The 12137-nt window shown below is 40.8% G+C and overlaps 2 protein-coding genes across 2 annotated transcripts in view; both read right to left on the bottom strand.

The window, feature by feature from the left end:
• dnmbp (dynamin binding protein) overlaps positions 1 to 2148 on the bottom strand; it is a 44659-nt gene extending 42511 nt beyond the window's left edge. The window contains exon 1 of the mRNA XM_080463063.1: positions 2010 to 2148. The gene's annotated coding sequence lies outside the window, so the exon portion shown is untranslated. The remainder of the gene's footprint in view (positions 1 to 2009) is intronic.
• A 4049-nt stretch (positions 2149 to 6197) lies between these two features.
• zmynd10 (zinc finger, MYND-type containing 10) lies at positions 6198 to 9630 on the bottom strand. Its single transcript, XM_080486419.1, has 11 exons — positions 9502 to 9630; positions 9292 to 9408; positions 9163 to 9216; positions 8945 to 9079; positions 8680 to 8768; positions 8508 to 8602; positions 8112 to 8284; positions 7171 to 7296; positions 6979 to 7100; positions 6666 to 6785; positions 6198 to 6529 (listed from the first exon to the last, which is right to left on the bottom strand). The coding sequence occupies exons 1-11, from the start codon at positions 9601 to 9603 to the stop codon at positions 6478 to 6480; spliced, it is 1185 nt and encodes a 394-aa protein (XP_080342545.1). The 5' UTR covers positions 9604 to 9630; the 3' UTR covers positions 6198 to 6477.
• Between the last annotated feature and the right edge of the window lie 2507 nt (positions 9631 to 12137).

A 12137-nucleotide genomic window follows, 5' to 3' on the forward strand; every position in this document is an offset into this window, starting at 1 on the left:
TGTAAATTCACACAATGCATTTGATTTCTGCAGGCAAAGAACAATTAAAAAGGTGAGTTTCAGAGAAAAACAAAACAAACTGTGCATCTTCCTCATACGTTTGCTGTATATTCATGTTGGATGGTCTTTATGAACTTGGAGACACAATCATTGATGTTTCCTCATCAGTGTATTTTTAGACGAAAATCAAAAAGCAAATTTGCATGTCTTAAAAATATATTTCCCTGATCCTGTGTTGCTTAACGTATTGATATTTTCTGATATGTTTAATGTGTATAACTACCTGTCTTGGCCAGGACACTCTTAAAAACGAGATTTTCAATCTCCACGATGATTAAATAAAGGTTAAACGCAAAGTGAAAAATAAAACACATTTGAATGGTCGTTTCTTTCTTTCACCGTCTAAGTCTTGTTGAGGGTTTTAGACTAAATTCAACTGTATTTCACTACAAGGCCGTGAGAAATTAGGAAAGTAAAAAAGTTTCTTTGAAAATGAATCACTTACACACACATAAAAAACAAAAAAACACAAGCCGATCAGGACGGGATACGCCGGCTCTGACATCTAACTGAATAGCAAAGCTTAAACGAATACGGTTCATCGCAATCCAAACAATCACAGGATTTAGTTCAAATAATTAACCTCTGATTGTCATGTATTGAAATACGAAACACAAATAGAATAAGAGAGAACAGAATAGAAGTCAGTCCAATGGACTTTTTAAAACTACATAGTTTTTATAAACGACACTCCAAACTATAATCACTTGGTGTGGTGCAGCATGCAAGATTATACACTTCATTGCACTATAATTGTGGACTTTATCTACTTAACCAATGAGGAACGTCGGTTTTACCAGTGTGTTGGTGACTCTCCAGATCGAATGCTGAAGATTTAACACGGCATCACCTGCACTTGTCACACTTAGCTATTGATGTGATTTCAGAATGCGAAACACCAAATCAGCGGCGGAATGCAGATTTGAACATAATCTAAAGGAAGTGCCAGAAGGAATAACTATTTATTATTTGGATTGTTTCAAAAGACAGTTTAATAACTCACAGTTGGCAGTTCAAGCGCGTTACTTTCTCCCCATTATAAGGTTTATTTTCACAATTATTAAATGATCTTAGGAGGCACTAGTTTTATTAGGGTCTATTGTTATGGAATTGCTTGAACTGGATTGAGAACTTAAATGTATATTTGAATGTTGACAATGACACTATAAGGACTTTTCCCCTCATTAGATGTTTTCAATTAGTCAGACAAGCACTAACTGTTGGTGAATGAGTGATCCCAAACATTCCTTCTCCGAGTTAATCTAATGTTAAATTCAAGTCCAGGCAAGTGGCGTCGAGGGGCTGAAGTGAGTTTTAAAGCCTCGTCGTGTGTCTCCTGATGGGATGGAAACAAGGCTTTGGCTGTGCGTCCTCTCGCTTCCACCCCCCCCCCCCCCCCCCCCCCCCCCCCCCCCCGCTGGGAACAACTGACAGCAGTGGGCACAGGTGACACACAGACAGCAGGGGGATTATTGGGTCTGCAGCGCTTGTGCTCGCTGCCATCACTCATTCAGATCACGTCATTAGGCAGTTCAGCCTGAAAGCTGTGAGAGAGTGTGTTTGTGTGTGAGAGTGTGAGTTTGTGTGAGTGAGTGAATGTGTGAGTGAGTGAGTGAGTGAGTGAGTGAATGTGTGAGTGTGTGAGTGAGTGAGTGAGTGAGTGAGTGAGTGAGTGAGTGAGTGTGTGAGTGTGTGAGTGAGTGAGCAGGCCAAATCATACCCAAACTACACCCAAAAGCCTGGCTGCTCCAGAGCACACTTTCACCAACAAGTTGAAGTGAGGAGAGCGAAGTAAAAGCAGTGGAAAGAAGCTGGTGTGCAAACGTGAAAAACGCGTGTTTGTGCGTTATTACGCATTAGTAGCGCAGCAATCGAGTTCTAATTGTTCCTAGTTCGTGCCGCTGTGAACGTGAGGGTTAAAAAAAAACATAATAAAAATGTTTTCCTACCTGTGGAGTGTGTCCTGTTGAAAGATCGCCTCAGTCTGGGTTATGCGACTCCTTCAGCCTGCTGATGTGGTGCTGCGCGGAGCGGCGCGGCGCGGCGCAACTTCTGGGAGCAGTTTACGCGTCCCAGGGCTTCGGAGGAGGACGCCGAGTCATTGGGGTTTTTTGTTTTTTTTCTCCTCTCTCGGTCCCGTTATTCTGCCGCAGAGCTCAAGGAAACACGCTGACAGGCGGAGAAGGCTCTCGGTGTGGCTCTCAGCTGTCATGAGGCTGGACAGAGGAGCGGCGGAGCGGCGCGGCGCCTCCCTCCTTCCCTCCTTCCCTCCCTCCGGCCTGCAACACCCTCCCACTGCTCCTCGCGCAGGAGACCCGCGGCTGGCTCCGCTCGTGCCTGTCTGAAAACACAAAGATCCAAACACTTTCACCACCAAATATACATTTATTTATTTTTTTATCCAAAATTCCACAAAGAATAATGTATAGAAATGTCTAAAACCACTTCCAATTTCGAAATAAAAGCAACACGAAATGCACACTTCTAAATTGTTTTATTATTTAAATCTAAAGTGAAATCCATGTTGCATCCACATAAGTCCTTTAAAGCTATTTAACTCCTAAATTAAATTTTTTTTTCTCTAGAGATTAGCTCTGAAAACTGCCGCTCTGGAGCCACATGTGGCTCTTTGGCCCTACTGTAGTGGCTCCCTGAACCTTTCACTGAATTATACCTCAGCAAATATTACATCTTGAGTTGTTTTTTTATGCACACAAAGTCATTTTTTAAGTCACTTTTAACTCTTGGCTTGAAAGACGTTTGAATAAAGTTAAAAGGACTAAAATGGGGTAAAACTGTTCCCTCAAACTCGTCCATGGAAAAATAATGAGAAACATATTTAAGAATTTCGAAAATCCATATGACCGGATGTGTTGGGGCAGCAGGGAGACACTTGGTCTCTCTATAGTTTATACCAAAACTGAGGTTCATGCCGCAAATACAGAACTGGAAAAAAAAAAAAAACTAGAATTAATAAAGGCTAAATATTTTTTTTGTTTCTTGCAACTCTTTCAGCGTTCTTTGTTCGTTAATTTTAATTAACATGCAGCCTGACAGACAAATCACACTTAAGTACCTACATTTGGAAGTAAACTGAAGGGAGAACATGCAAACTCCACATAGAAAGACCCGCCATGTTCAGAATTCAATCTTGTTACTATGAACACCCATTCTGCAGACCCTGCATTGACTTATGCCCTCTATAAAAAAAAATAAATAAATAACAGCTTATTTACATGTAAACCCTGTAGAACTGATCTAACAAACAGCGTGGTCACTCTCATTGTGGACATTGTTAAAAATGACTTCACCTTAATCAAACAACACAAGCCTGGATAAGGTTTTATGTGGACATTCAACAAGTACATTTAAATAATGACTGCGTCTTAAGGTTGTTGACTTCATTGATGAATCTGTATATTTTCCCCGAATGTAACCGTATTGTCTATTCATTGTCAGCAAAAGAAGTTTAACTCATGTTGTGGATAACTTTGTCTTCAAATTGCCTGAATAAAAACAGTAGAAATTGGTAAAAACAAAAAAATATATATATATATATATATAAATTTATGTCATGCTTTAACCTCCACACAGAAATTCACTTTACGATGGCTTTTACTTCCTTTTTGTCTGTTGTTGCACTGGAAATCGGCTAAATATCCATCAATCTCACAATGGCTTAGGGACACAATGGTTTTTCTAAAACTTCATTAAAATATAGATTTACTGTGAGAAGGTGTAAAAGCACAGGGTTTTTTCGAATGTATTTCTTATTTCAAAGGTTTGCATGTGCTTCCCAATTGAATCTGTGCCTGGACTTGATAATAAACAAATAACTATTTATTTATTTATTTATTTATTTATATTTAATTTTATTTTATTTTATTTTATTTTATTTTATTTTATTTAAATTGAATTGAATTGAATTGAATTGAATTTAATCTTATCTTATCCTATCTTATCTTATCTTATCTTATCTTATCTTATCTCATTTCATTTAATTTAATTTAATTTCATTTCATTTTATTGATGTACTGTTCATTCTGAGCCAGATTTGACAGTGGTTTTGTTGTTGTTTTATGTATAGACACAATGAAAAAGTAAGAATTCAATTTCTAGTACTGATATTATGTTCATCGATTGTTTTTCTCAATAAAAGTTTGTGTGGGGAAAAAAAATCATCTCAGCCAGTCTTGGATTTCTGTTGTTGTCATTATGTTTCGCTGATTACCTTAACCGAACACCCAGTATATTCACTTTTTGTGCATTAAAACTACACCGCAGCTCTCAAAACGTAATGTTTCTTCCTCAAGACACACTGAATTCCAAAGCTTTCAAAACTCTCCACTGGCAATGTAACTGAGGATAGAAACTGAAGCCTGGAAACGTGATCATTAACGAACATGTCCATGCAACAAGCCAAATGTTGCAACTAAAACCCTCCATTATGAATCATCTCCCGTTGTGATCTGTTGCTTGTGAAATCCGTGCGAGGAAAGAGCAACACTGCAGTCGTGGCAAAGGATTGAACGAAAAAATCAACATGGACATTTCCTCAATTCATGACCTCATTCCTGTGCAGGTCAGCACTTGTCCACTCCACCCAAAAAAAAAAAGAAAAAAGAAAAAAGTTCACAACAGCTTCAGGAAAAAGAAGAATCTAAATATATAACTTTTGCTTTCTACAGTTTTTCTTGATTTGGAGTGTTCGGTGTTCAGCCACAGTTATTTATTAGTATTTAATACGAAGTGAAAAAAGGCTGTTAGAAGCCCTGTGCTTAATGGATTTCATACAATAACGTGTGATATTTAAGATTTGAGACGCCCAGCAAACAGGAATTCTTTCATTTTCATGTATTTTTATTTAGGCTGAGCAAACCGGAGCTATCGCATACAAGAATATACGGATGTTTTGTTGTTTTTTAACTTGTTCTCCAGCGTGTCGTGAAGTGCTGAACGCACTTTTTTTGCTGAGTCGACTGTAAAGCCAGCTTCCTCATATGTGGTCTTGTGTGTGCAGGAACAATTGGAGGAAACAACGGCAGATGGATGTGTTTGCCTTCGAGGTTTCGTCGCGGAAAACGGAAAAGATTCTGGAGAGGACGCACAGGCACTGACATGGAAACGGGTTCACACCGACATAAACTGAACGCAACGCAAAACTCGTGATTTTATCAGAACCATGAAATGATTTAAATTCTACTTGCTGCTGGAGTTCAGTGTGTTTGAAAGTGGTCGTCTGGTTTACCGAGAACTTTCCTGTGAACTCTGAGTCAATGAATGTGGGTGAACGTGTATGTGTGTGTGTGTGTGTGTGTGTGTGGGAAATGCCTGGCACTGTAGGAGCGCTGGTGGGCTTCATTGACGCCACGTTTGGCCAAGTATTCACACACACACACACGCGCACACACACGCACACACACGCACACACACGCACACACACACACACACACATGCATGGCCACTCAGTGCAGCTGGGAACCCTCCAGATCAGTAAGGCTGCATGAAGCGTCGGCTTTGTCTCCGCTCACACTGAACTTTCAACCAACGGCAGCATGTGGGCCCATTGTCGTCCCTCCATATTTGTTGCCGGTCCAGCGTCACTATAATGCTCTGTGCGCAGAGAATACGCCGCCTGTTGACAATCAACCTTTTGTGTTTTTCATGTGAGAAACACAACGTACGCTTGAGTAGGCAAAAAAAACTCAGACTGACTCAGTTTGGCAAGAAGTTTGATGGTAAATGAGTAATTTTCACAATGATCCAGATTTGTTTAACGTTTCAATAATTTTCCATTGTTTAAAGGTGACGAGTCGGTGTGACGTCCCACCTGGTGCAACACTCATGATTCCATTAGTCGACGTATTGATGATCATTACCTCTTTTTCCCCTCACGGGACTCAATGTTGGAGTGGTTCACGATGCCGGAATTTAATACAAACTTCAGGCGAAACTTGTCGTCTGAAATGGATCGACTGCATGCAGCAGTTAAAGAAAGTTTAATAAATATAAGAAAAACGCAGAGACATTACAAAAACTAGAAGAATTATTAACTTTGAGCAAAAACTTGAGGTATATTTCCTGCCTCCCAATACCCATTGTGCCTTCAAACTACTGAATCATATTGACAGAAGAAACACTTTTACAACAACTTTATTGGCATAACTTGCTGAAGTGGAAAACTAATAAATATCACGAAGGTAAAAGAACAAGAGACTCATTCCTGGTCTCTCTAGTGAAACAAGTGAACTAAGTGAGGTGACATGAAAAATAAAAACATTTAAAATCTTTGAATAAAAAGGACAGAACGCTATAAACATGCATAAGCATGGTAACATTAACCAATGTAATGGTGTTCAAAATGGCGGCATTGGAACTGGGCAGAGTTCTGACAGGGTCCAGTCGACCCGGAGCTTCTTAGCGCCGGCAGTGCAGCTTGTGTTTCGGCCAGTGCTTCGCTTGACACCCTCTGGAATGAGCAAAGCAGACGACGCGAGATGCTTTACATCCAGACAGCGAACATGTACCGTATAAATGGAAAAATACTGAGCATTGGTGACGTGTGTACGCCGTGTACGCCGTGTACGCCGCCCTCGTGGTCTCACCTGTCACAGTAGAACGCCCACTGGCACCGAGAGCATTTCCTTGTGGCGTCGCCCCCACAGAAGCCGCACCGGTGCGGGAAGAAACGCTCCATCATGTTGAAGTTGTACGTTTCAGTCAACCTGGATCAGACAAACAGATGTAGAGTATTAAAAGGGATCAAAACACTGCATCTTAGGCAAAACGTTTAATGTACTAAGATGTTTCCATCAGAGCTACGATGAAATCTCGAAAATTGTTGGAGCTTAACTTCAAATTCGGGGATTCCTTTTTTAAATGTCCAACCTCTAAAGAACAACTGGAACACACTTTCACCTCTCGGCCTGTCGTTTCAAGTCACTGGCAGACGGGCTGAATATTTCTTTGACTTGATGCTTTGCGATTGCCTTCCACTTCCCACCGTTCTCTGTGAGAATGTTGCTCCGCATTTCTGGGATCTACAAGGGAAGATGTTTTGATTGGTAAATGCACTGGGAGAAAGAAAACAAACCTGACGTGTGACGGTACCTGCTCCAGAACCAGCTGATGTTTTGGAGGCGCTGGGTCTGCGAAGGCCAGCGAGGCCAGGAACTGCCGCAGGTGAATCAGGGGAGGCAGCTGATCCATCAACACGTCTGTCATGAAGCTCTGCAGCTGCAGAAACACGAGGGACGGTAAATGGAACGACGGCGAGGAGGCACAAGGCTCGACGATTATCTAATTTACACAGCAGGAAGAGGAGGAGAACACCTTTTAATTTAAAATGCCTTTACCGAGCTGGGCCCTAAAATACCAGGTCCCTCATTAATGTTTTTTGGAAGCTAAACGCTGTTTTTTCATCTTCATGGAAGAAAGAGTCACTATGTGGCTTAAAGGGAAGATAAGCTACTTTACCAGGAACCAACTGGAGAGATTTTGGATTAATCGGGGCTGTTTTTTACACTTGGTTAGTCCAAAATGAAATCCAACTTCATTTATGGAACGAAACCTCATCGTGAGGTCACTTGATAAGAACAACTTGTGTAGATGTTGATTTGACTGTTGGTTGGACTGCTTTTTTTATTTTAGGTCATTTATTGACTTGCTTATTTTTCATATATTGTTTATCTGTATGTATATGTGCACAAGAGGGCTCCTCATTTGTTAAAAATAATCGCGATGTTAAAAAAAAAAAAAAAAGAGAATACAGAAGCCAAGATACAGATTACAAAGCATTATGAGAAACATTAGCAGTTTACATTTCTGTTTGAATTGATCTGAATCAGCAACCAGTTTGTAGGAAGAGGATGTTTTGTTTTTGTTTTTTAAATCAGTGTCACAGGGCGTTGGTACGAATCCTTAGTGAACTGACTCTCTACAACATGTTACTGAACACGTGAAGAGCCTGATGAGCACCTCAGTCTTCTTGGATGATTCTTGGAAACAGTCACACCGGCACACAGTCAGACGATGTTTCACTCAGTTTGTACCTTGAGGAGCTGATTCCTGTTGAAGTTGTTGAAGTCGTACTTTCTTTGGCAGTCTTTTTTGAGCAGCAGGTTGTAAAGGGCGAGCCAGACCTGACCCTCAAGCATCGTGATCTTCAGCTGGTCCTCAGCAGGAGTCTTCTCCCATTTGCATTTAATGTAATTTTGCAACTCGCCTACAGGGGGAGACAAAGAGCAGACAGACGAACAGGTTACTTCAAGCAAAAGGACTGATTTTGCTTTTTCTAAATAAATAAGAGCTATCACAAAAAAAAAAAATAACAATCAACGATCGTTTCATTTAACATCCGAAGATGCAGTGAACGTGTTTCCCACAAAATATCTGGAGCAGTTCGTAAAATGTGTCGACATTTCGGAAAAACAAGTAGTGTGACGTACCATCTACACGGCGACTCCAAGGATGGCATTCAATCAGCTGCACCAGGAGACAGGGCAGGTTGTGTGTGCACAGCATGCGGTTGATCACACTGATACTGAAAGGAGACGAAAGTATTGTGTCGACTGTACCGTACATGATGTAATACAGCTCCTATATATATATCTGACATACTTGTTGGTGTGATCCGTGATGTATTGCAGTACAGGCAAGGCTCTCATGGAGATGTGAAACTCTGATGCGGTGTCCTGGTTCTGCAATTCCTTCATCGAAAGAAGAGAGAAACTTGACTGAGGTGTTGATGAAAGCTTAAACGAGTACAACACACGACAACTTTATTATTCAAAATGTAGATGATGGCGGCGGGGATGGGGGGGGGTTCCCCCCCCCCCCCGTTTCTTCTCAGAGTGGTAAACAAGCACAGATCTCCGACATTTACCTCTGCAGGGGAAATGTGTTTGTCATCATGGGTCACAGCCTCGTTCCTGGCGGCTCTGACAACCAGCATGATGAGTTTGCGGTGGCAGTAATCCACCAAGTCCACAAGAGAGTCGTCCGCCGCCTCACACGACTCCTGCACACGACACACACCAACGTTTCAACACGGCTTTTCAACTACACTGATATTCACACGGGGTTGTTTGTGTATCCACCAACCTTAAAAAACATTATTGATTCAAGCAGAGACAAAATTGTGACTTCATGGTGCACCTAAAAACACATAAAAAAAAATAAATTAAGAATGAATATTGTGTATAAATGTACCACATCTCATGTTGCACTCACCATTATGTACAGAAGATATGAGTTGCTTGGATTAAAGTCCTTCAGTTGGCATAAGATGGGAAAGACATTCTGCTTCCACACCTCCACAAGGATCATCTCATGGACCAGGTCCGGGATCTATAGATGGGGATAAATCTTTCACTTCAGGCGACCACAGGAGACGTCACTCACATCTTAAACATGACGCTGTAAATATGTAAAGACGGTCACCTTTCCATGTGACGCCAGGAGCTCCTGGACAAAGTCATCCCGCTTGGCAGATGCATTCAGAAAGGCCTGATTGTTCAGCTTCTGGATGTTCACATGCTGCATGAGCCACCTGTCAACACAGAGAGGAGCAACACTGAGGGGCTCTATCATCTGCTCTGACAGTCAAAGCATGGATGCAAAGTGGTGTTCAAACCTCTTATTAAGATGGTGATGCTCTCATTTCATCCATTAACATGCTTAAATTGTCATGGAGGTACATATTAGTTAAACAATACTAGACAATAAATAAACACAAATAGACCAAACTATTATGTGAATATCAAATAACCAGAGAAGAAACCACCAACAAAGTCCACAAACAAACAAAATTACTGTAGAAACTGAGACAGAAACGCAAAGAATTGTTGGGGTTTTCTCTGTTAAAGTGTCCTGAAATGACTGTTTGTTGTATTTGGCACTTTTTAAATAAAGTTAAACTGAATTAGAACAACAGGAACATTGCGGGTCCCACACGAGGAGGGCAGAAGATAAAATAGGGATAAAAAAATAAATAAAATAAAAAAACTGTGGCAAAGAGAAAGACTTATGTTTCCAAATAAATAATGAATCTTGATTTTCGAACACGACATCTCTGAGATTAGCTTTTAGCTCCGCAGGCTAACGCTCACCTGTCCGATCCCACCTCCTTCAGAGGGAAAGTTTCCAGAACTTTAACTAAACTTTCCGCTTCCGCAGCAAAAATTAACGACTCTGCCATGTTGGTAAAGATTAATGACAAAATGACAACGACAACAAACCACCGCAGCTTTAAGCTTTAGGAGCGTAACGTCTGAAACGAGCGCAGCTGGACTGGAGTGGTTGTCCTGGTGACTGTTAAACACGAGCGCAGGGTGCAGTTTGACTTCACCGCCGCGGAGGGGCGCCAGATCGACACCTGCGACTACAGCAATACTCTCCACAGTCAATCTCTTACTTTGGAAGAAGTTGCACTGCATTGACAACATATGGAAGTAATATTAGTTAAGCACTAATAGTTGAAATATTACATATAATATGTATATAAAATAACAGCATCAGCTGTTACCATCTGAAAAATATAGTCCCTCAAAAAACATGATTTATCTTGGTGAAGTGACTTGGCAAATAATCTGAGGAAATCCAAAAGGGTTCTCCTGCACTTTCAGGGCTCAGTCCCGCATTACAAAGAAAATAAAAAATTGTATGGGGAAAACATCTTTGACACATATAAAACATGAGATGGGCTAAAATATCAGTTCAACTCATGGCCTGGTTCTCCACAGTCGTCTTGGTTTTTTATGCTATGATGTATGATTTTCCGGTGATGAAAGGTTTTAGCTTGTTGTTATTGTTGCTCATTTGTGTTGAAAGTCCTTGTTTTTCTTCAGTGTCTCTGTCATAAATTGTCACAGAGCGCTCTGAAGTGCGCTTTTCCTCTTTCCCGTTCGTCAGAGGGAAGCTATTGTTGTCCTCTGTAGAGATTGTGAATGGCCCAGAAAGAAGTGGAAAGTCTAATCTCGTTCAAGTGCCCAGAAACAAAGGTGGAGGTTTACAGCTTGTAAATGTAGTTCAAATGATCATTTTGTCTGAGAAAATTTATAACAGAACATTTTTTTTTTACATCTAAGGTCAATTTAGGGTCTGCAATTGACCTCACATGCATGCAGTTTTCTCCAACAATCCAAAAACATGTGTCAGGCGAGGCTTGAATTTAACTGTGTGTCTTTGAATAGCAGTAGAAGTGAGTGTGTGTGTGTGAATGTGTGTGTGTGTGTAGGCGGGCCGTGTGTTTCTCTGTGGTGACCTGACCAGGACGAACCCGGCCCCCCCACCGAGACCCTCAGCTGGAAGTAGATAAATACGACGGATGTTAAATGTTGTTTTCCTGTTGCTTTAGCGGTCACCCCAGGTCGAGGGTCAGTTCCTTTGGCTTCAGCTGGTTCTGCAAACATCACTTGGTTTGACGTTGCCGCAAAACAGCAGAGCAGTAGTTAGAAACCACTCGTGATTGTTATCCACTTACATGTCATAAATCTATATTCTCCTACGATCGAACCTATAGAAAGATGAAGATTGGGGATCAGACCTGCCTCCTTATGATGAAACCAACTAAGCCACAACCGCCTCAATACACCTCAGAAAATAACACTGCAGCTCAAACAGAAAGCACAACAGGATTCAAATACTTATTAATATAACAAGAGGAACAGACTTACAGTCATGACACATTGTCAGAGGATACAGAAATATATATTTTATATGACCTGACCTTCTATCTAAATTTCATGCATTTAATATTTATTTTTCTGTCTAAATCTGGTCTCCTTGTTTATCCCCGTTGTTTGTCTTATTCCAGTTGTTTTAAAAATCTATTAAAATGTGTTTACGGGTTTAATTTATAAAATCATGCTGTGTTGATTTTTAAAGGGACTATGTAAATATATTATACTTCAAGTTCTATCTATCTATCTATCTATCTACATGGCGCCATCTTTTACCTCTTTCCTTGCACAGCAGTGACCTCTACTGTACAATATATGACACTACAAGTAAAACAAGCTTCTCATCCCGTCAGGGGTCTTTGTCCCTTCATGCTGCCACTAAATTATACCTGAATA

This window comes from Lipophrys pholis, assembly GCF_963383615.2.
Source record: "Lipophrys pholis genome assembly, chromosome: 1".
Lineage (NCBI taxonomy): Eukaryota > Metazoa > Chordata > Actinopteri > Blenniiformes > Blenniidae > Lipophrys > Lipophrys pholis.

Excerpts from the sequence above, each read along its gene's own strand:
- zmynd10 (XM_080486419.1), bottom strand. The coding sequence starts at position 9,603 with ATGCAGCATGTGAACATCCAGAAGCTGAACAATCAGGCCTTTCTGAAT. Across the intron at positions 8,285-8,507 it reads TTGGAGTCGCCGTGTAGATG|GCGAGTTGCAAAATTACATT; the intron begins GTACGTCACACT and ends CTCCCCCTGTAG. Across the intron at positions 6,786-6,978 it reads TTGAAACGACAGGCCGAGAG|GTTGACTGAAACGTACAACT; the intron begins GTGAAAGTGTGT and ends TGTCTGATCCAG.